The 22,889-nt window shown below is 28.6% G+C and overlaps 6 protein-coding genes and 1 non-coding gene across 8 annotated transcripts in view; 4 read left to right on the top strand and 3 right to left on the bottom strand.

The window, feature by feature from the left end:
- LOC130676217 (follistatin-related protein 5-like) overlaps positions 1 to 22,889 on the bottom strand; it is a 205,507-nt gene that overhangs the window by 16,742 nt on the left and 165,876 nt on the right. The window contains exons 1-2 of one of the 2 annotated variants that reach the window (XM_057482309.1): positions 2,426 to 2,660; positions 322 to 543 (exon numbers count right to left, since the gene is read on the bottom strand). In XM_057482309.1, coding sequence (XP_057338292.1) covers positions 322 to 340 — 19 coding nt within the window. In that variant the 5' untranslated portion in view covers positions 341 to 543; positions 2,426 to 2,660. Of the gene's footprint in view, positions 1 to 321; positions 544 to 2,425; positions 2,661 to 22,889 lie in introns of those variants that run through there. The other variant, XM_057482308.1, reaches the window with a different exon arrangement.
- Trnay-gua (transfer RNA tyrosine (anticodon GUA)) lies at positions 133 to 225 on the top strand. The gene is made up of 2 exons: positions 133 to 169; positions 190 to 225. It is a non-coding gene; the product is annotated as a tRNA-Tyr (tRNA).
- Positions 4,495 to 10,243, top strand: LOC130676220 (tenascin-X-like). The gene is made up of 15 exons (XM_057482313.1): positions 4,495 to 4,654; positions 4,721 to 4,824; positions 4,920 to 5,090; positions 5,190 to 5,360; positions 5,464 to 5,634; positions 6,354 to 6,524; positions 6,628 to 6,798; positions 6,898 to 7,068; positions 7,165 to 7,332; positions 7,439 to 7,609; positions 8,201 to 8,368; positions 8,475 to 8,645; positions 8,734 to 9,409; positions 9,864 to 9,964; positions 10,050 to 10,243. The coding sequence occupies exons 1-13, from the start codon at positions 4,603 to 4,605 to the stop codon at positions 8,833 to 8,835; spliced, it is 1,962 nt and encodes a 653-aa protein (XP_057338296.1). The 5' UTR covers positions 4,495 to 4,602; the 3' UTR covers positions 8,836 to 9,409; positions 9,864 to 9,964; positions 10,050 to 10,243.
- Positions 10,741 to 12,332, top strand: LOC130676232 (chymotrypsin inhibitor-like). Its single transcript, XM_057482330.1, has 3 exons — positions 10,741 to 10,898; positions 11,880 to 11,992; positions 12,069 to 12,332. Exons 1-3 carry the CDS (start codon positions 10,844 to 10,846, stop codon positions 12,165 to 12,167), a joined length of 267 nt encoding a protein of 88 aa, XP_057338313.1. The 5' UTR covers positions 10,741 to 10,843; the 3' UTR covers positions 12,168 to 12,332.
- On the top strand, positions 12,770 to 13,361 carry LOC130676237 (SCO-spondin-like). Its single transcript, XM_057482336.1, has 3 exons — positions 12,770 to 13,005; positions 13,069 to 13,169; positions 13,237 to 13,361. The coding sequence occupies exons 1-3, from the start codon at positions 12,954 to 12,956 to the stop codon at positions 13,327 to 13,329; spliced, it is 246 nt and encodes an 81-aa protein (XP_057338319.1). The 5' UTR covers positions 12,770 to 12,953; the 3' UTR covers positions 13,330 to 13,361.
- LOC130676235 (cysteine-rich venom protein 6-like) lies at positions 16,990 to 18,348 on the bottom strand. The gene is made up of 3 exons (XM_057482334.1): positions 18,194 to 18,348; positions 18,003 to 18,118; positions 16,990 to 17,168 (listed from the first exon to the last, which is right to left on the bottom strand). The coding sequence occupies exons 1-3, from the start codon at positions 18,240 to 18,242 to the stop codon at positions 17,076 to 17,078; spliced, it is 258 nt and encodes an 85-aa protein (XP_057338317.1). The 5' UTR covers positions 18,243 to 18,348; the 3' UTR covers positions 16,990 to 17,075.
- Positions 18,443 to 19,210, bottom strand: LOC130676234 (serine protease inhibitor swm-1-like). Its single transcript, XM_057482333.1, has 3 exons — positions 19,051 to 19,210; positions 18,861 to 18,976; positions 18,443 to 18,686 (listed from the first exon to the last, which is right to left on the bottom strand). Exons 1-3 carry the CDS (start codon positions 19,100 to 19,102, stop codon positions 18,591 to 18,593), a joined length of 264 nt encoding a protein of 87 aa, XP_057338316.1. The 5' UTR covers positions 19,103 to 19,210; the 3' UTR covers positions 18,443 to 18,590.

Raw genomic sequence — 22,889 nt, 5'->3', positions numbered from 1 at the left:
TTTAATCATACAATACTTTATTCTACTTATTTTAATGTAATTAAAAGAAGAGAATGAACTTTTGTTAAAAAATGTCAGTTAATATGATTAGTGTATTGTATAAATAATTACAGAGAGATCCGACTCTCATGGCCTTCGATAGCTCAGTTGGTAGAGCGGTGGACTGTAGAGTAATGAATGATAAGAGAAATCCATAGGTCGCTGGTTCAAATCCGGCTCGAAGGAATTTTTTTTTTTTTTTTTTTTTTTTTTTTTTTTTTTTTTTTTCTTAGTAAAACCGCTTCAATAAATAAATTTAGTAAAATGAGTTTATAAAAGTACCTTGATGTAAACATCGCATCAATCTGCTGACAGTAAGTGGAGTTCCTTTATTACAAGCAGCCCGATGGAGCTCGCAGTGATTTGCATAAACTTTTCCATCACTTCCGCAAACAGGCCTGTGTCGTATACCACATTTTTTAATACAAACACACAAAGCAACACCTCCATCAGGTGAGAGTCGGCATTTCCTTCCCGCGCCGCAGTATTTATCAAGACATGGATCTACAACAAAATAAAACAAATATGTGCATGAATAAATGTTATTTACATGTAAGATAGTCTAAAATCCGCAATCCGAAGCTAAAAGTATTCAAATTTTTAAATTGATAAATTCAATTTTTTCATTAAAATTAACTTCTGAATCTGTCCAAAGGCAAATACAGATGTCATAAAATATTATAACAATTAATTGTGCGGTATATCATTTTGAAATTTTCGTGAGATGAAATTTATTAATTTTTTATGAATCATAAATTTAAGTAAAAATGAAATAAAAGTCATCTACAAGAGCCCTTAAGAAATAAAGTTCTGGAGGTTTGATTTCTAGACTTATATGAAAAATTCTAAAAAAAAACATATGTATAAATTTAATTCTTTTAGATAACACTAGTATAAATATTTTGAATGCTACAACGTGTTTGGAATTTCGGAAATAGTATGCGAAAAAATGCGAGAGAAATGGCTGAAACGATATTTCGATTTGGCAGCAACATATTTTTCACGATAAAATACGATACGAAACCAAGTGGACGGAGTTAAAACGATTCTTGGGTATTGTATATAGTAGTAGGATAGTACAGTTTAGTATAGTATTATAAGGAAATATCCAAGACTGGCAGAGTAGAGCAGAGTACAAGTCCAGGTCACAGAGTCGATATCTATGCTAATATCTTTCAAGCCTGATATTGAATTCGTAATCGTCCAGTGACTACCAGATGTCTCGATCCTTCAGTCTCTTTTCTTATCAAGTCACTATTACTTATGCTACTTCTACCATCACAGATACTTCTGATTCCAATGCTGTTAAGAAAATTTATTATTTTTTCCGTATCACCGATTTTTCATTACTTTTTTTTACTCATTTTTTTAAACTTTCCAACTTTTAATTTTTTCTGCTATTACATTAATTTAACTATGTAAATACGAATTTTATTTTTTAAATAAATTTATTTTAAATTACCCAGTTACGTATGAAAACGCTCATGTATAAATAAATAATTTAAAAATTAATATTCAATTAGGTTGAATTTTTTTTATTTTTTATAATGACTGATATTCTAAGTTTTTGGATGAAAGTATTTAATTTAAATTTTGATAGGTTATTGGAGTAGATATTTAGATAGGCGGTATTTGTGTGTACATAAAATTGCGGTTGTGCAATTACGAAAATCTGCAGTGGTATGTATACACTACATGCATAGAATAGTGTATTTGCTTATATGTATGTATATATTCACATTTAAGCTATCGATATATACTAAAGTTATTGAACAACTCATGCGTTTACTAGTGTACACATGCTTTGTGGTTTATTGCAATGATAGATCCAGGGTATATCGTATCTTTCAACAACGATTGGAAACTTGCGAATACCGTGTGGTTTACACTGTAAATTCGAATGCGGCACAGACGTATAATTGGACGTACGCAAAATAAATATTTTTTCTAATACACACATAAATGTAAATAAAAGTATTTAAAACATGAGAATATAAAATAATCATAATCAAAAAAATAAATTATTAATTCGCTATTTATATTTGAATCTTTCCATCATAATTAACTAATTTACTTTTTATTTTATTGATATTTACTCAAGTTGTCTTTTAAACTAATACTTTTATTGTATTTCTCAATTAAATTAAATATTTGTCATTGATTTATAGTCAAAAGAGTATAAAAATATAATTTTTAACGATTATCATTTTATTGACATAAAATTAATGTCATTTAATTTTGACAGTATCAGGTCAATACGTAATAACATGAAGAAAATAAAATTTAAAATATATGTTTTTATACATTCGCAAGAATTGAAATTATAAGCTTTTGGAAAGTTATTTATATAAAAATGTATGTATAAGTCGGTAGTATGAGGACTTACGTATAACAATTAAAAACTTCAATTATGAAATATAGGTTTTGAATAATCAAACAATGATAAAGTTTTGGCAAATTACGATGTTGCTTCTTTGCTGCATTGTTACTTCGAAACTACTGTACGTTCTAAAGGTTCATAGATCCCATTTAATTATTACTGTTTTTTCTCATGATTGGTCCGTTGTTTCTCTGAGGGGTTTACATTTTCTGAGGGGTGAGCTCTCAGGAGGCTGATTGGAAGCCTAGCCAGGCAGCTCGTCGGGCTTACATATATTTGCCCGATTATGTTTGCACACCTGTAACCTTACTGTGATAAACCTTATCGCTAAGAGTCTGACCAGGAAATTTAAACAATTGTCTAAATATTTTTTATATTTCATACAAAATTATTTATACATGTATGTATTTTGCACGCCTCGGAAGCGAAGCGGAGAGGTTGTGCTTTATAACCGACCTGTCAAGGTCACACGATTTCTACTCATTAAAGTGCATATATTTTTTTTCTATTGATCTTACACATTATGAAAAGCACATCAATATAAAGCTGAAACACTAATAAATAATCCTGATACTTTTTTTAATTTGTCTAATATGTATTAATATAAAAAAAAGTTCATTAAAAAAAATTTATCGTGGACGTCCATTAGTCTGTGGTTCAAAAAAACGGCGTGGTACGGATATCTCGAGAACGACTTGACGAAACTACTTAATTTTTTTTTTTAAATTTTCAGAAATAAGCAAAGAAGGTTCCTTTCGAAAATCACTACTGTAGGCCTTCTCGTTTTTTTAAAAATAAATCATTACGGTTAAAACTGGCAATCTTACATGTAAACAAACACACACTGCCGCCATTTTTCATTAGGAATGATCTCCTTATATTTTTTTTTACCTTTATTACCGTATATTTACCATGGGAATTTCTATGGGAAAAGAGCGGGATATTCAATTTTATTGGAAATTTAACTTTAAAAAAAAACAAAATGAGCGTTCGAGGCGTGCACTTTTGGATTTTCCAAATTTTTTTTTTTATAAATACGGTATATTTATTTATCAAATTGATTTTATTAAAAATTATTAATATTATTTTTGAATATTAAAATTGTATAAAGAAAACATATTTTTTTTCCATTTTCCTTATTAAAAATTCAAGTTATAGTAACTGTGCGCATTACAATTACTCGCTTTTATCTATTACCTTCAATTTTCTATCATAAAATATTTACTGTGTTCTATGTATTGATAGCTAAATATATAAAAAGCATGTATTTCCAAAAGGAATATTATTCAGTCTTAAATATAAGTCAGTACAATAAATTTAAACAAAACTATTACTATGGCAGAGGTCTTATCAGCTAAAGTGTTGTTAACTTTTTTTTTACTTGTTGTTTGTAAGTATATTTATAAATGCTTATTATTTATAATGAGTTTAATTTTCTTTTCAAGAAAAGATATTAAAATTTTTTAAGATATTTATGTTGCTGGTCAATCATCATGTGGGACGAATGAAAAATTTTCTAGTTGCGGATCATTGTGCGAGGGTACTTGTGAGAATAAAGGATTGGCAACATGTTTGAAAGTATGGGCAATTGCCGAATTAATCTATTTAGAATAATTATAAATTATTTTTTGAGAATAAGTAGACATTGTTTATTTTTGTTTCATAGATCTGTCTCTCTCCAGCTTGTATATGCGATTCGGGCTTTGTGAGAGACAAAACAACCGACGAATGCGTTCAGCTCCATGAGTGTCCTTCAAGTGATCAAAATTAATTTATTGTTTTAAAATTTATGAAAAATGAGTTTATTTAATAAATTAAATAACAGAACCACTCGATATTTTCGATAACATGTTTTTACTTTTATTAACATAAAAATTTTCCTTATTGTAAAGACAAATATATGCAATAAATTTACATAAGATTATACTGTCGAAATCATGAAATAAAAAATATTAAAAATTTATGCTACAATATTTATATAAAATACGAAAAACATGATAAGAGTGATGGACTAATTTTCGACCATACTCATATCTTTCTTTATCTGTTCATTCAAATAAAATTTTTGTTTATTGAAAACGAAAAATCAGTATATATTGATGTTAAAAGTTGAGTTAATTTATCAGAATACAAATTACAGAAGCTTAAGAAAGTGAGTCCGTCTCATTAAATTAACGATAAAAATGTCTCGATTTTTATTAATAAGCCTTGTTTTCGCTGCTACTCTTATCATAAGTAAGTTATAAATAAATTATTAGAATATTTAATTACTAATTTATTACTTATATCGCATATTAACAGGCATTGACGCTACTTGTCAACCGCGATGTCATGGAAGAAATGAACAGTGGTATCCATGTGGAGCATGTGATTCTAAATGTGGAATCAAAGTTTCTTGTTTAACAGTACGTTTAATAAGAAATATATACCATAGTAATTAGTATTACCTATCACTACAGGGAATAAAAAAATAACTTAAGTTTTATATTAAATTTTGAAGGTGTGTAGAAAAGGATCATGTGGCTGTAAGCCCGGATACGTGAGAAATAGCTATGGCACATGTATGCTTGAGAAATACTGTCCTAAAACTCCGAGGTGTGGAAAGAATGAAGAGCTTAAGATGTGTGGGGCATGTGATAGTACTTGTAGGGAAGAGATGGCTTGTACAAGAGTAGGTTTAGTTTAAAATTTTTAAATATGTAAATTTCAAGTATTTTCATTAACTGCTAATTTATTTAATGATATTAAATATATTATTGTTATTTTATAGGAATGTCGTCTTCCCGAATGTGGTTGCAAAAAAGGATATGTCAGAAGTGATTATGGCGAATGCATTCTTCGATGCGATTGTCCTAAATATCCAACATGTGGGAAAAATGAAGAGGTGAAAATTTGCGGGGCATGTGATAATACATGCCAAGGAAATATGTCCTGTACACTAGTAAGTTTAATTTAATATTTAAAAATACATAATTGTTAAATTATCATCCACAGTGTAGTAATTAATTTAATATAAATTAAATACTTTTTTTGTAATTTAATAGGACTGCCGTCCTCCCGAATGTGGTTGCAAAAAAGGATATGTGAGAAGTGATTATGGCGAATGTATTCTTCCAAGCGATTGTCCTAAATATCCAACATGTGGGAAAAATGAAGAGGTGAAAATTTGCGGGGCATGTGATAATACATGCCAAGGAAATGTGTCCTGTACACTAGTAAGTTTAATTTAATATTTAAAAAATTTGGAAAATCCAAAAGTGCACGCCTCGAAAGCTCATGTTATGTTTTTTTTTAAAAGTTAAACTTCGAATAAAATTGAACATCCCGCTCTTTTCCCATAAAAATTTCCATGGTAAATATACGGTAATAAAGGTAAAAAAAAATATAAGGAGATCATTCCTAACGAAAAATGGCGGCAGTGTGTGTTTGTTTACATGTAAGATTGCCGGTTTTAACCGTAATGATTTATTTTTAAAAAAACGAGAAGGCCTACAGTAGTGATTTTCGAAAGGAACCTTCTTTGCTTATTTCTGAAAATTTTGAAAAAAAAATTAAGTAGTTTCGTCAAGTCGTTCTCGAGATATCCGTACCACGCCATTTTTTTGAACCACAGACTAATGGAGGTCCACGATAAATTTTTTTTAATGAACTTTTTTTTATATTAATACATATTAGACAAATTAAAAAAAGTATCAGGATTATTCGTTAGTGTTTCAGCTTTATATTGATGTGCTTTTCATAATGTGTAAGATTAATAGAAAAAAAATATATGCACTTTAATGAGTAGAAATCGTGTGACCTTGACAGGTCGGTTATAAAGCACAACCTCTCCGCTTCGCTTTCGAGGCGTGAAAAAGGAATAATTGTTAAATTATCTTTCACAGTGTAGTAATTAATTTAATATAAATTAATTACTTTTTTTGTTATTTAATAGGACTGCCGTCCTCCCGAATGTGGTTGCAAAAAAGGATATGTGAGAAGTGATTATGGTGAATGTATTCTTCCAAGCGATTGTCCTAAATATCCAACATGTGGGAAAAATGAAGAGGTGAAAATTTGCGGGGCATGTGATAATACATGCCAAGGAAATGTGTCCTGTACACTAGTAAGTTTAATTTAATATTTAAAAATGAATAATTGTTGAATTATCTTCCATAGTGTAGTAATTAATTTATATTAAACTAATTACTTTTTTTGTTATTTAATAGGACTGCCGTCCTCCCGAATGTGGTTGCAAAAAAGGATATGTGAGAAGTGATTATGGTGAATGTATTCTTCCAAGCGATTGCCCTAAATATCCAACATGTGGGAAAAATGAAGAGGTGAAAATTTGCGGGGCATGTGATAGTACGTGTGAGGGAGATGTGGCTTGTACAAGAGTAAGTTTAGTTTTAAATTTTTAAATATGTAAATTTTAAGTATTTACATTAACTGCCAATTTATTTATTGATATTAAATATGTTATTGATATTTCATAGGAATGCCGTCCTCCCGAATGTGGTTGCAAAAAAGGATACGTGAGAAATGATTATGGAGAGTGTATCCTCAAAGGCGATTGCCCTAAATATCCAACATGTGGGAAAAATGAGGAGGTGAAAATTTGCGGGGCATGTGATAATACATGTCAAAGAAATGTGTCCTGTACACTAGTAAGTTTAATTTAATATTTAAAAATGAATAATTGTTAAATTATTCTCCACTATTTAATTCATATTAAATTGATTACTTCTTTTGCTATTTAATAGGCATGCCGTTCTCCCGAATGTGGTTGCAAAGATGGATATGTGAGAAATGATGGAAAATGCATCCTCCCGTGCGATTGTCCTAAATATCCAACATGTGGAGAAAACGAAGAGCTAAAGATGTGTGGGGCATGTGATAGTACATGTACGGTGCAAAAAAAGTGTTCGAAAGTAAGATGAATTAAAAATTTGCTATTCAATAATTCTTAAGTATTTCTCATTTATAATGTATTGGTTTATTAATATACTAAATAAATAAATTATTGTCATTTTTCAGGAATGCCGTCATCCCGAATGTGGTTGCAAAGATGGATATGTCAGAAGTAATAACGGCAAGTGCATCCCTAAATGCGATTGCCCCAAACTTCCAACATGTGGAGAAAATGAAGAGATAAAGATGTGCGGGGCATGTGATAATACATGTAAAGGAAATGTGTCCTGTACACTCGTAAGTTTAATTTAATATTTAAAAAAAAATTAATAACTGTTAAATGTTATCTTCCATACACTGTAAAAAATCACCGGGATAAGTCCAAACGGTGTAGGTGTTAAAATTATCGGTGTTAAATTTACCCCCGAAAGCGGTGTGAAAATAACGCCGCCACCGGTGTAAATATTCTAGACCGGTGTTAAAATAACGCCGCCGCCGGTGTAGATATTCTTTACCAGTGTTAAAATATTTTACTTTGTGAATATTTCTACTTACTCGATCACTATACTTGTTAATAAATGATATTCTTTATTAATTTTCATAAAGAACTGACATTTTTTGTGTTTTATAATCTTTAAAGTTAATAATCCAAGCGGACGCAGATTACCCCGCTTTTACACCGGCATTACTCCGTTTTTACACCGGTTACCCCGCCTTTACACCGATTTTACTCCGCTTTTACACCGGTTACCCCGATTTAACACCGGTGTAATTTTATTTTAACACCGGGCGGAGTTAAAATGAGTCCATTTTTAACACCGCTCTTTTTACAGTGTAGTATCGTAATTACTTTATATTAAACTAATTATTTTTCTCGTTATTTAATAGGCATGCCGAACTCCCGAATGTGGTTGCAAAAAAGGATATGTGAGAAATAATGGAAAATGCATCCTCCCGTGCGATTGTCCTAAATATCCAACATGTGGAGAAAACGAAGAGCTAAAGAAGTGTGGGGCATGTGATAGTACATGTACGGCGCAAGGAAAGTGTTCAAGAGTAAGTTTGATTTAAAATTCGCTATTGAACAATTCTTAAGTATTTCTCATTTATAATGTATTGGTTTATTAATATAATAAATAAATAAATTATTGTCATTTTTCAGGAATGCCGTCATCCCGAATGTGGTTGCAAAGATGGATATGTCAGAAGTAACAACGGCAAGTGCATTCCTAAATGCGATTGCCCCAAACTTCCAACATGTGGAGAAAATGAAGAGATAAAGATGTGCGGAGCATGTGATAGTACATGTGATGGAGATAAGGCTTGTAAATTAGTAAGTTTAATTTAAAATTTCATAGTCTATGATTGTTAAGTATTTTGTTTGTAGTGTAGTGATTGATTACTTTTTTGTTATTTAATAGGCATGCCGTCATCCTGAATGTGGTTGCAAAAAAGGATACGTCAGAAGTAAATGTGGCAAGTGCATCCGTAAATGCGATTGTTCCAAACCTTGCAGCTGTTAAGAAATTATTTAATGTATATTATTATACTTGTTATCAGTATAAGTAATAATACTTACTATGTTTTCTGATAATTTATTTATTTGAAATAAATATATCTATTCAAGTAACAAGAGTGATTTATTTTTAATTTGTAGAAAACTTATTTAACGTTAAGTAAATACGAATTATTTTGGCTTTATTTTTTAATCTTTGAAACATAACTACCACAACATTGTCAGTTAGAAATTTAAAGTATTTCATTGAAAACAATAATGAATTATTTTACTAACTTTTCAAATGTATATATAGATTTCTTATTTTTCTGTAATTATGTAAATAATAATATAATACTCACGAGATAGTTGTGGGTTATACCCGTGCCAATTATAATCTTATCTCAGCATGATTCATAGTTATTATTTAATTTTTATATTTTTTTCCTTAAACCGTTAGTATAAATTAAAACTAAAAGTTTAATTTATCTATCAGAATTAAAGTTGCAGTAACGCAGAAAAGTACGTCTCATTGAATAAAAAAACAAACATGTCTCGGCTTCTATTAACGAGCATCTTCCTCGTCGCAACTCTCGTTGTTTGTAAGTGATATAACTAATACACGCCCGTATAAAAAAAATTGTTTAAAAAAAGTTAAAAAAGTGTTGACTATTCTAAACATCAAAACGTGACACAACGACGAACTTTTTTTGAATGTTTTTTAAACTTCTGAAAATACACAAAAAATAACAATTGACTTAATACCTCAAATTAACATTTTTCAGTGCAAAATATGTTCAGAAAAAACTAATTTTGAAGTATTTATAAACGTTTTTCGTATTAGCATATCTTAATAATACAAGGATACTAATTGATTTTTCTCTTAAATTTTCAAAAGTTTAAAAAACGTTCAAAAAAAGTTCGTCGTTGTGTCACGTTTTGAAGTTTAGAATAGTCAACACTTTTTTAACCTTTTTTTACACGGGAGTAGTAAATTATTTTAACATTTATTTATTTATAATTTTTTAAATAAGTACATGTTTGTTAAATTGAAAGGTACTTGCGCCCAATTTGATTCATGTACTGGAGAAAATGAACAGTTTTACGGGTGCGGGGCATGTGATAGTAAATGCGGAGTTAGAATGAGTTGCATATCAGTAAGTTTTATAAACAATAGTTATTAGATATTACTGATTGATTGATATGATATTAAATAAACAAATTACCATTATTTATTTTTAGGTTTGCAGAGGTGGATCATGTGGCTGTAAATATGGGCATGTAAGAGACTCTCAAGGTAAATGTATTCCTGAAAAAGATTGCCCTCCAAATTCCCACTTGTTGAGATCTAATTGAAATCATTTATATTTGCGGAACATGTGACAATGATTGATTTACGAAATAAATATATCAATAATAAATATATATAGAATGAATTATTTTGTATTTTTAATTACATAATAACCTCACGACTATTATTATAGTACATACTGAAAAATCCAGTTTTTATGAAAAATTACCAGGTGGATGGCGTTAGGGTGCCAATTGACTCCAGGTGCACCCGTTTTTGAGTTATCTCTCATTTTGAGATATTTTGTAGGGTTTCGTGATGGAGTTCGCAGAATTTGTTTATCTGCTTCAGTCACTCTGTTGGCTAAATTTTTTTTTTCCAAGGAATGGACGAAGTCTTATTTATAATAATATCAATTCGACGGGAACGTCACAATTACTATTATTATTATATTGTTGTTCGACTACCTTTAAATATTTTAATTGCATGAGGAAAAAAAAAGTTTCCGTTTTATTCGATAAGTATGAAAATTATTGCGACAATTTAAATATTAGTAGATAATATACTGTCTATATTTTTTTTAGTCATCAATAACCATGATAACAAACGATTATTTTTTCTATACTGTTACTTTGTATAATAATAGGAAAAAAATAAAGTTATATAAGCAAATGAATTCCAATATTGTTATCATATCGTGCAAGACTTGATTGCAAGTCAATACGGAAAATATTTAGCTATCGCAATGTCGCAATTCTTATTAGTCAAAGTATTTTTCATTTGCTCTGTATACGCCGTTTGTAAGTATATTTATTAATAATCATATATTACTTGTCAATAAAATACACGGAAAGAAAATTATGGCAGCGGTTCCCATAATTTTGTGAAATTTTTTCCTATACCATCATAGGAATTACGGCCATAAATTATGGGAGCGGTTCCTATAATTATAGGAATGATTCCCATAATTATAGGAATAATTCCTATAATTATGGGAATGATTCCCATAACACTATAGGAATGGTTCCTATAATTATAGGAATGGTTCCTATAATTATAGGAATGGTTCCTATAATTTATAGGAATACTTTCTATAATATTATAGGAACCATTCCCATAATATTATGGGAATAGTTCCCATACTATTATAGGAACCATTCCTATAATATTATGGGAATGGTTCCCATATTATCATGAAAAAATTAATTTAAAAAAGTGTGGTAATCACTTCTACAATACACAGAAATATTATTAAACATAAAAACAAAAATTCAAACATTGAAAAAAAAAATCGTATTTGGCAAAAAAACATTAAGATTTTTAATAAGAATTTTTTGTCAGCACAAAACATTCGAGAAAATTTAAATTTTGGGAAATTTCTACACTATTGTGCAAAAAAAAAATTTTATGATATTATAGGGATGGTTCCCATAACATTATGGGAATAGTTCCCATAATATTATAGGAATAGTTCCTATACCAATATGGGAACCATTCCCATAATAGTATGGGAATGGTTCCCATAATGACATGGGAACGGTTCCCATAATGATATGGGAATGGTTCCTATAATATTATGGGAACCATTCCCATAATGGTATGGGAACTATTCTCATACTATTATGGGGATGGTTCCCATAACATATGGGAACCATTCCTATAGTAGTATAGGTACTATTCCCATACCATTATGGGAACCATTCCCATAATGCATAGGAAAACTTCCGATAATTTTCTTTCCGTGTGTTATATTTTTTCAAAAATAATTAAAATTTTGAAAGATGCAAGGCCTGAGAATTGCACTGAGGACTGTGGCGAAAATGCATTTTGCAATCCGTGTGGAGATGCTTGTGAGATTTTTTGTTCAGACAAACAAGGAAAACCTTGTCCACGAGTAAGTTTTAAATTATGAATCAATAATTGATAAATATAAAATTTCATGGATAAAATTTTTGACTTTTATTTTATAGATTTGTAAACTTCCGGCTTGTCAATGTGAAGAAAATTTTGTAAGAGATAACGCTACTAAAAAGTGTGTCCCTCGTGAAAAGTGTTCTGAGAATAATTAGTACAATTTAAATAAATAAAAAAAATTTATTTATCAGTTCTTTATTTTCAAAGATTGTCGTCTACGAAAGAAATGTCTGTACCGCAATGTATCAAACAATTCGGTATTGAGTCTGTATAATTGAAAGTATAAATAAATAATTATTGCAATATAAAAAAATAAAAAATTTTTTTTTATTATAAGTAAGACGTCCTCAGAAAAATTTGTAAATTTTTTTTTACACTTCGTGACTATCTGCTATAAATAAAAGATTGAAGAGATTGCGCGTAATATATTGTGATAGCTGGCATGCATTTTTTTTTTACTTTATTGTTTATTATTTTTTATTATCATACACGAATATATATGATTGTATTGTTGTTTATATTTTATGTTACCAACTAATTGTTTACAAGAAAAAAATGTTAACGTAGATAATAATGATTAATTATTATCACGTAACAAAAGTTTCCTCGTTATTTATCCTTACACTAAAGTGACAACTATTATTAATTACATCATATGTATGTATTTTAAAATAATTTTCATGGCTATGAAAAATTATCGATAAAATTAATCAATTATTAGTTGGCTACAAAAAAATTTAGGGTAATAACGAATTGTAAAAAATTTTAATAATTTCCCGAAATAATTATCAAGAATATTGCACTATGATTAATCCACTAATTTAGATTTTTTCCATCTACTAACATACAAAATCGCGTGTTATTTGTATCTAGTCATCAGTATAATAATTGCAGAACTATGTAACCAAGTTTCTATTCACTTCGGAAAATAAAATATTAAAATGCCAGGACTTGCATTGATTTCTATTTTTTTCATCACGCTTTTGACTATTTGTAAGTAATTGATATTCAATTATTGATGTTCAATATTTGTTTTATTGTGAATAAATATTTTAGATTCTGTGAATTCCCAAGATTGTGGTACTAATGAAAGATTTTATCCTTGTGGACCGTGTGAAACTAAATGCAGTGACATACAGCCCATATCTTGTCCAGCAGTAAGTGAAAATAATTGTAAATGGAAATAAAAAAAAAATAAATTTTTATAATGTAATTTTATTTAAGGATTATTGTCACACAGCAAGATGTGGTTGTAATGTTGGATATATAAGAGATGACAAGATCGGACAGTGTGTTGACCCAGGAACATGTTCATAAAAAAAAATCATTTTCTATGAGTAAATAAAAATGACGTCGATAAATTTCAGCTGACGATATTAAGTTTTAATAAATTAATTTATTTAACATATGTTATTGTTTTGACAGAAAATTTTGGTTACACTAAAAATATTCATTTAGCGTACGTGATTATACATTTTAATTGTGCAAATTAAACGCAATTTAAAATTTTTTCATGATATATAAAATTCAAGATATAAAACAAGAACTGCTTTGAATAAAATCAGAAAAACGAATACGTTTTTTTTAAATGATTTACTAAATCATTATCTTATTTGCACGATATCATGTTTAATTCGCTTTACTTAAAAAAATTTCGTAATTGTAAATCGACAAAAATAATTAAAAATTATATTCTGGTCTTTACTTTGTAACTGAAAATTATTATTTACACTGGTGACGTATATTTAAATATATATACATAATTTTTTTTTTATTAAAATGAATCATTTCTGTATAGTTTGAATTGTATTTTTAAGTATCATAAAAACATTCATCTGGAGGAACACATGAATCAAAGGATTTATCCCTCACAAATCCATTTTGACAAACACAGGATGGAGGAAGACAAACCTTTAAAATTAAAGAGTAATATTATTATGAATATTTTGGTCGTCAATTAAATAAATTATTTTGAGTAACGATTCATATTAAAAAAAACAAGAAATTAGGAATTAGTCTAAAAAATTTAAAATTACCGCTGGACAAATTTTTGGTCCAGTATCTAAACAAGTGAGTTCACATTCAGCTCCACATTTCGAACATTCTTCATTTTGGCCACAGGGTTCATTACATTCTCCATCAGAGTTAACATCTCAAAAAATGAACATAATAATAACACATGAATGTTTATAAACGATACCAATAAATAAAAATAACTTACAAGCAGTGAAGAAAACAATGAGGAAAATTTTAACGAAAAATAGTCGTGGCATGGTATAATATTTTAGTGTTGCACTTAAAAAACTACGAGTTATGATCATTTGCAAGTTACTTATATACCAAATTATTTTAATGCCATTACAGGCGCCGTGTATATTTAAAGAATAAGAGACTTATAAATATAGAAAATTAATAGCCGGGTAATAAACGTGAATTATGAAAAAAGATACAAGTATAATTATTATAATAATAGATCATAATAATACTTAATAGATGAGGAATAATTTTTTATTACATGCAAATTATTTAAAGACAGTTTTTTTATAATTAAATATTATTATCTGCACTTTATTTTAATTATGTCTAGACAATAATAGATAATTTTTATTTATTTTTAACAATAAGTGTAATTTCATAAATTTACCAAGTAATTTGGAAAATAGTCGATCTTATAAAATCCAGCCCAAAAACTTTCCGCTGTTAGTTAAAGAAAAAAAAAATTAGTTTTTGGAAAATGGCTTTTTGAAAAACAATCAACATAATTATCCCTGATTAAAAAAGTGATTTGAAAAGTATTGAAAATTATTTCAATTCTTTTCAATCCCTCGGCGGTTTTGGAAAGTATTGAATGGAATTGAAATTTCGATCGTTTGAATACTTTCCAATTCCAAAGTGGAATTCGAAAGTATTGAAAAGAATTGAGAATTGAGAAGGATTCAGAAAGATTCAAAAATTTCAATTCATTTCAATCTTTTTCAATCCCACACTTGATCCGAAATGTCGGATTATTTAGGTATTGAGAAGGATTCAGAAAGATTAAAAATATCAATTCAATTGAATCTTTTTCAATTCCTCGGAAGTTCAGAAATTCTTTTATTATTTTGGGATTGAAAAGTATTCATTTTATGTCAAAATGAAAACCTTGGGGTATAGAAAGTATTCGAAAGGATTCATTTCTCATCTTTTTCAATACTTTTCAATTCACTTTTTTAATCAGGGATTGCTATTTTCACTTTTATTCATTTTGGCTTAAAGTAATATTTTAATGTTATAGTTGTTAACGAAAAATTGAATAATAATAAACATATAGCGTGAGTTTTAATTTTCAAAAAAATTGAAGTTGTATTTATTTATTGTTCGTATTTTTATCAAAATAAAAGAACTTGAAAAATAGTGGCTTAATTATATCTTTTCACTTGAATTAAGCCGCGAAGTTTCTCAGTCGAATTTGCTCAAGTAAGCAAATTTAAGGCGGCCTATATTTTTTATTCCTTACTCCTAGAATCGTTACCATAATTAGCAATTTACGGGCACGTTTGAGAGCTCTGATGATTATATTTCTTATTCAAAGTTTCAATTCAATGTTTGACACGCTAGAGCAAGTTCTTATTAGTTGAAGAAATAAAGATTTCGGTACAGTACAAGTTCAAATTATTTATGATTTTAAGATTATAATTAATTATATATAATCCGTATAATCTAGCATTTCCTCAGAGTCTGGCAATTCAGGTTCATTTATTGGCTGATTTTTCATTGATAAATACTTTGAAAGCATTAACGTACCGAGAAGTAAACAACGTCGGTTAACTTCTACTGTTATCTTTTGTTTTTCTGGTGATTCAAATTCTTCTAGATCTTCTCCAGTCATCGAGTCCATATAATTTAATTGATCTCCATCAGATTCTTGATCCGATTCATCAGTGGATTCCGTGTTTGAGTAATCTGACGATAAACTGTCGTCATTATAGAATTGAGAATAATCATCTTCATTTGAATTTAATTCTAGACGTCTCAGGTTGACTGTAGCTGCCGATTTTCGTGAACATAATTTACGTTTTGGCATTTTATGAATACACCCATGATTGTTTATTTTCAGATCAATTGGTACTGATTTTGAGTTAAAACTTGCCAATGAATTATTATTTAGTTCATGATCTTTGCCATTGTCTTGAGGTACTTTTATTTTTGTGACATCGAGTGATGTTTCAATATTTTTAAAAAAACAAAAATTTGTTATAATAGTATAGAAAAATTTTTGAGGTTTCATTATTATTTGAATATTTTAATAATACAAAAAAAATTTAAGTAATTTCAAGTGGCACAACTTATTTTATCAACTTTTATTCCAGGAAGCATTTCTAAAACTGACGGCAGCAGGTTCACATTTAAGCTTAACTATTTGACAACTAGAAAATCTGTTAAACCGGAGCGAGTTAAATCTCTCAGTGGTTTATATATATATATATTTAGCAACTAAATTGATACTATATGTTATTGTTATTCATTGAAGTGTATTATGTATTTCATTGGCTTCGATATTATTAATATACATATATGTATATGTATATTTATGTGCAGTTAATGCTATGAAACGAGAAATAACAGATTACTGATTAATCAACTTGGAATATAATTTGATAGCAGCATGAACGCGATAACATAGTCCTGAGTTTTATGTCATAAAAAATAATAATAATAAAAATTTTATTGACACTGCAGCGTACACGACAACGAATTAAAGCGGTTTAAAATTAATAATGTTATTACTTATAAATTATAAACAATTTGATGGAAATGAATGAGTATTAAATAATTTGTTCGTCACAGACATACATCGTTATAAGAAAGTTACAACCGATAAATTGTAACTGGATTAACTTTTAATTAAATATAAATAATTTTACGATTAAATTGATCGTTGAATTATTGGGCATTGTGTGTTATTTAAAATAAAAATAAATTATACATTCCTATAATTCAGATGTTATTTATTTGTTTAGATCAATAGACAATGACATACTATTGTAACTGATTATTAATTAGATTAATAATAAGTGAATTTTTTAAGCTCCCGGGCAATTACTCTTGGGAATGCATTTGTTATTATGAAGAACATAACCCGTTATACAAGCACAATCTGGACCTGGGTCGCATATCTAAAAGAGAGGAAAATCACAAATTTATATAGGGGAGGGTGGGGCAGAGCGGTCCCCCTGAAATTTTGATCAAAAAAAAAATTTTTTTTTTTCGTCTGATTACTATAAATCCGATATATTTGCGCATTTTTAGCCCTACGCATGACATCTGGGGCAAAATGGACAAGCCAAAAATTTTGAAAAAGTGATTTTTTCATATTTTTATTGTCAAATTAAAAAAAAAATTATTATAATTCCACATTTCTAGCCCTACGCATAACACCTGGGGCAAAATGGACCAGCCGAAACTTCCGAAAAAATTATTTTTTCATATTTTTCGGCCGTTTCTCTTTGTAAGAGGCAAATTTGGTCACTAAAAATTTATAAAAATTAAATTTTTTTTTTTTAGTTGATAAATTTTTGAAATAAAGTAAAATTATAGAATTGATTTTTTTTTTATTAAATAACAATTAGTAATTAAGGTAATCGAGAGTGAACGATTTTTTACGCTTTAAAAAATTTTTTTCGAGTAATATAAAACCAAAAATAGTTGTCAAGAGAAAGAAATACATTCTTAATGATGAAAACAATATAAAAAAAAAAAAACGAAAAAAAAAAATTTTTTTTTATCACTTTTTGAAGGGGGGCCGCTCTGCCCCACAAAAAAAAAAAATTTTTCAGAATTATGGCAAAATGTCCATAAATTTGTTCGAAATAGGACAAAAGTAAAGTGATCTTATGGTTGAAAGCCACAAAAAGTAATAATTGGCTTAGGGGGGCCGCTCTGCCCCACCCTCCCCTATATATCTTTGGTTCATAGATATTATTGTTAAATATTTTACTTATAAAACTTACCCTTGGACACATTGGGTTCGGATTTTTGCATGTTTTAGTACACTGTTTACATTCATAGCATTGTCGGTTTTCTGAACATTCAACAGCGTCACATATTGAATCTGCCGTAACTTGTACTGTAGTTACGAATAAAAATATTAAAATAAATCTGAATGTAAGATTTGTAAATACAAATCAAATTTATAACTTACACACTACGGCAGCGATGAGGAAAAGGCTGATCAATAAAAATCGAGACATGTTTGCTTTTAAATCTGACGAAGAAGACGAACACACTTTTTTCGGTCACAGCAGTTTTAAAGTTAATTAATCATAAATAACTTTTTGAGATTCTTTTATACGAAAATTTATCATTAAAAAAATAAAAAGTTATTTTGGTGATGAGATAAATTTATTTATTTAGCTAATATTCAGCATTGGAAAAACATAATAATAATAACTTTTGAGCAAAACAATTTTATTTTAGTTTCATAAATGCTTACACATTTTAAATAATATCATAAAAAATGGAAAAAAATAAAAATTATTTTATTTTAAACTAATTGATTTTCTATAATTATTGATAAAATATTTAAATATATTATTTATTTAATGCATAGGACACTGGAGCTTGTCGATGCATGTGCCACTGTGGTTGTCTCTGGCGAATCCGTTCTTACATTCACACGCCGGTGGAAGACAAATCTAAATAATTTTAATATGATTAATTATTTACTTAATAATAATAATAATAATGATAAAGGTGAGTAAATATCAATATTCAAATTGAGTCAAAAAAATTTTTCACATTCCTATTAAATAAAATAAATAAAAAAATTTTATAATAAATAATTGACATTAATTTTGAATAAAACTTACAGCAGGACAAATCACTCGGGTTAAATCAGAACAGTTCAATTCACATGAATTCCCACATGAATTACATTGTTCATTTTCTCCACATTCCTCGGTACATCCTCCATCAGCGTAAACGCCTCAAAAATTATAATTTTCATAAATTTAAATTTATAGATTCACCATAAAATAATTATATTAAAAAATTACTTACAGGCGACAACAAGTGCCAAGAGAAAGATGTTTGTTAATAAGAATCGTGACATTTTAAGACTTATCTATTGAATTTCTTTAATTCGACTGATAACATGTTTGGCCTTTCAAATCGCTTATATACATTTTTTTTTTTTTAAATAAAGTTAATCAGTAGAGTGAAAAGTTTATGAGTTATTGAAAATGGCAGCTTACTGACAAATAGAAAAATACGAATGAAGTGATAAGAATACTTACTGTTAACTAAGTTATCAAATTATGTAATTCATAGTTCAAGTACGAAAAATAAAGTCATCAAGTTACATTGAAGATGATAAATAATTAATTTTTATCAATTAAGGATTGAAATAAATGTTTATTATTTAGAGATAAATATAAAATTTTAAAATTTATTTATTTGTGTTAAGGACTCTTGTCATTTCTGACGTATTTGTTACATTAGTAGAGCTGTCACTCGCTGATTGCTTGTAAAAGCTTGATAATAAGCTAACAAGAATAAACTTTGAGTAGAAAAATTTTCATTTACGATTTTTGAAACTAGATCTGCTAGATAAGTTAACAATTTTAGAACCTAAAAATATTTTTATAAGATATATTGAAGCAAATCTACATTTGTGTTCCTTAGATATTATTTTTTATAACATGAAGAATTGAATTTAATAATTTGAAAGTTATACACTGTAAAAAATCACCGGGGTAAGTCCAAGCGGTGTAGGTGTTAAAATTATCGGTGTTAAATTTACCCTCGAAAGCGGTGTTAAAATAACGCCGCCACCGGTGTAAATATTCTTTACCGGTGTTAAAATAACGCCGTCACCGGTGTAAATATTCTGGACCGGTGTTAAAATAACGCCGCCACCGGTGTAGACATTCTTTACCGGTGTTAAAATATTTTACTTTGTGAATATTTTTACTTACTCGATCACTATACTTGTTAATAAATCATATTTTTTATTAATTTTCATAAAGAACTGACATTTTTTGTGTTTTATAATCTTTAAAGTTAATACTCTAAGCGGATGCAATTTACCCCGCTTTTACACCGGTTACCCCGCTTTAACACCAGTATTTTTAACACCGGTGTATTACTCCTCCTACACCGGTGTAATTTCATTTTTACACCGGGCGAAGTTAAAACGAGTCCATTTTTAACACCGCTCTTTTTACAGTGTATGATTAGGAATCGTGTTTACTTGAAAGAAAAAAAACTATGATCACATGCTTATATAATTCAAATGTTATTTATTTGTTTAGATCAATAGACAATGACATACTATTGTAACTGATTATTAATTAGATTAATAATAAGTGAATTTTTTAAGCTCCCGGGCAATTACTCCTGAGAATGCATTTTCCATGATGAAGGACATAACCCGCTATACAATTACATTCTGGACCGTATACGCATTGCTAAAAGAGAGGAAAATCACAAATTTATGTGTATATCTTTGGTTCATAGACATTATTGTTAAATATTTTATTTATATAACTTACCATTGTACAAATTGGGTCGGGATTTTTGCATGTTCTAGTACACTGTTCACATTCATAGCATTGTTGGTTTTCTGAACATTTAACACCGTCACACATTGAATCTGCCGTAACTTGTACTGTAGTTACGAATAAAAATATTAAAATAAATCTGAATGTAAGATTTGTAAATACAAATCAAATTTATAACTTACACACTACGGCAGCGATGAGGAAAAGGCTGATCAATAAAAATCGAGACATGTTTGCTTTTAAATCTGACGAAAAAGACGAACACACTTTTTTCGGTCACAACAGTTTTAAAATCAATTAAATTTGGGATTCTTTTATACGAAAATTTATCATTAAATAAACAAAGAGGTATTTTGGTAATGAGATAAAGTTATTTATTATTATTGAAATTTTATTTACAGTTAGCATTCAGTATTGCAAAAAAAAAATAATAACATAGACTTTTGAGCAACAAAATAATATTTATAATCAGACAAATGTTCACATATTTTAGACAGTAGACTGTAAAAAATCAGCGGAGTGAACGTGGAGTAAATCCGGAATGAATGCAAAGCGGATGACTGTTTATTTATTTAATTCTCACGGAGTGAATGCGGATTCAGACGGAATCCAGATCATTCTGAAATCATTCTGCTGAAAAAACAAACTCCCTATTTACTTCGTATGCGGAGTGAATTCGGATTGAATTAAAATGCGAAATCACTCCGAATTCACTCCCAATTTTTTATAGTGTATCATTATAAAATTACGAATTATTTTTATTTGAACCAATTGATTTCCAATAGTTTTAAGTAAAATATTTGAATATTTTATTTATTTAATGCATAGGGCACTGGAGCTTATTGATGCACCTGCCAATGTTATCGTCTCTGGCGAATCCTTCCTTACATACGCACGCTGGTGGGTTACAAATCTATACAATGAATAAAATAAATAATTTTAATTAAATTAAGTATTTATTACTGACTAATAAGAAAGGTGTGCAAATATTAATATCCAATTCGATTTGAAAAATATTCCCACATCTCCATTAAATAATTTATTAAATTAATTATTAGAACTTACAGGTCGGCAAGCTACTCTGCTTAAGTCTGAGCAGTTTAACTCACATTCATCCCCACACGAATTGCACTCTTCATTTTCTCCACATTCTTCGGTACATCCTCCATCAGCGTAAACGCCTCAAAAATTATAATTTCAATAAATTTAAATTCATAGATATACAATAAAGTAATTATATTAAAAAAATTACTTACAGGCGACAACAAGTGCCAAGAGGACAATGTTTGTTAATAAGAATCGTGACATTTTGAAACTTATCTATAAAATTTTTTCAATTTTATTGATGGATATTCGGGCGTTCGAGCCGCTTATATACATATTTTTTTAAAAAATAAAGTTAATCAGTATAGCGAAAAGTTTATGGGTTATTGAAAATGGCAGCTTACTGACAAATGGAAAAATACAAACGAGGTGATAAGAATATTTACTGTTAACTAAGTTATCAAATTATGTAATTCATAGTTCAAGTACGAAAAATAAAGTCATCAAGTTACATTTAAGATGATAAATAATTAATTTTTATCAATTAAGGATTGAAATAAATGTTTATTATTTAGAGATGAATATACAATTTTTAAATTTATTTATTTAACTGTGTTAAGGACTCTTGTCATTTCTGACGTATTTGTTATATTAGTAGAGCTGTCACTCGCTGATTGCTTGTAAAATCTTGATAATAAGCTAACAAGAATAAACTTTGAGTACAAAAATTTTCGTTTACGATTTTTTTGAAACTAGATCTGCCAGATAAGTGAACAATTTAAAAAAACTACAAATATTTTTATCGAGTATATTGAAGCAAATTAATATTTGTAATGCTTAGCTGCACGGAAAAAAATTAATCGTGAATGCAACATGATGCAGTCTTGGTAAATAAACATGATGAAATCATGTTGCATTCACATGATTTGTCATGTTTCGGTTACATGATAGTCATGTTGCGGTAACATGAGAAAATCATGTTGCATTCACATGACAAATCATGTTTCGGCTACATGAAAATCATGTTGCTGCCACATATTGTCATGTAGCCGAAACATGACAAATCATGTTGCTCCCACATGATTTTCTCATGTTACCGCAACATGATTATCATGTAGCCGAAACATGACAAATCCTGTGAATGCAACATGATTTTCTCATGTTACCGCAACATGACTATCATGTAACCGAAACATGACAAATCATGTGAATGCAACATGATTTCATCATGTTTATTTACCAAGACTGCATCATGTTGCATTCACGATTAATTTTTTTCCGTGTGTTTTCTTT

This window comes from Microplitis mediator, chromosome 10 (genome assembly GCF_029852145.1).
Source record: "Microplitis mediator isolate UGA2020A chromosome 10, iyMicMedi2.1, whole genome shotgun sequence".
NCBI lineage: Eukaryota > Metazoa > Arthropoda > Insecta > Hymenoptera > Braconidae > Microplitis > Microplitis mediator.
The sequence above is the reverse complement of the archived record's forward strand: the minus strand, read 5'-3'. Positions and strand labels throughout refer to the sequence as shown.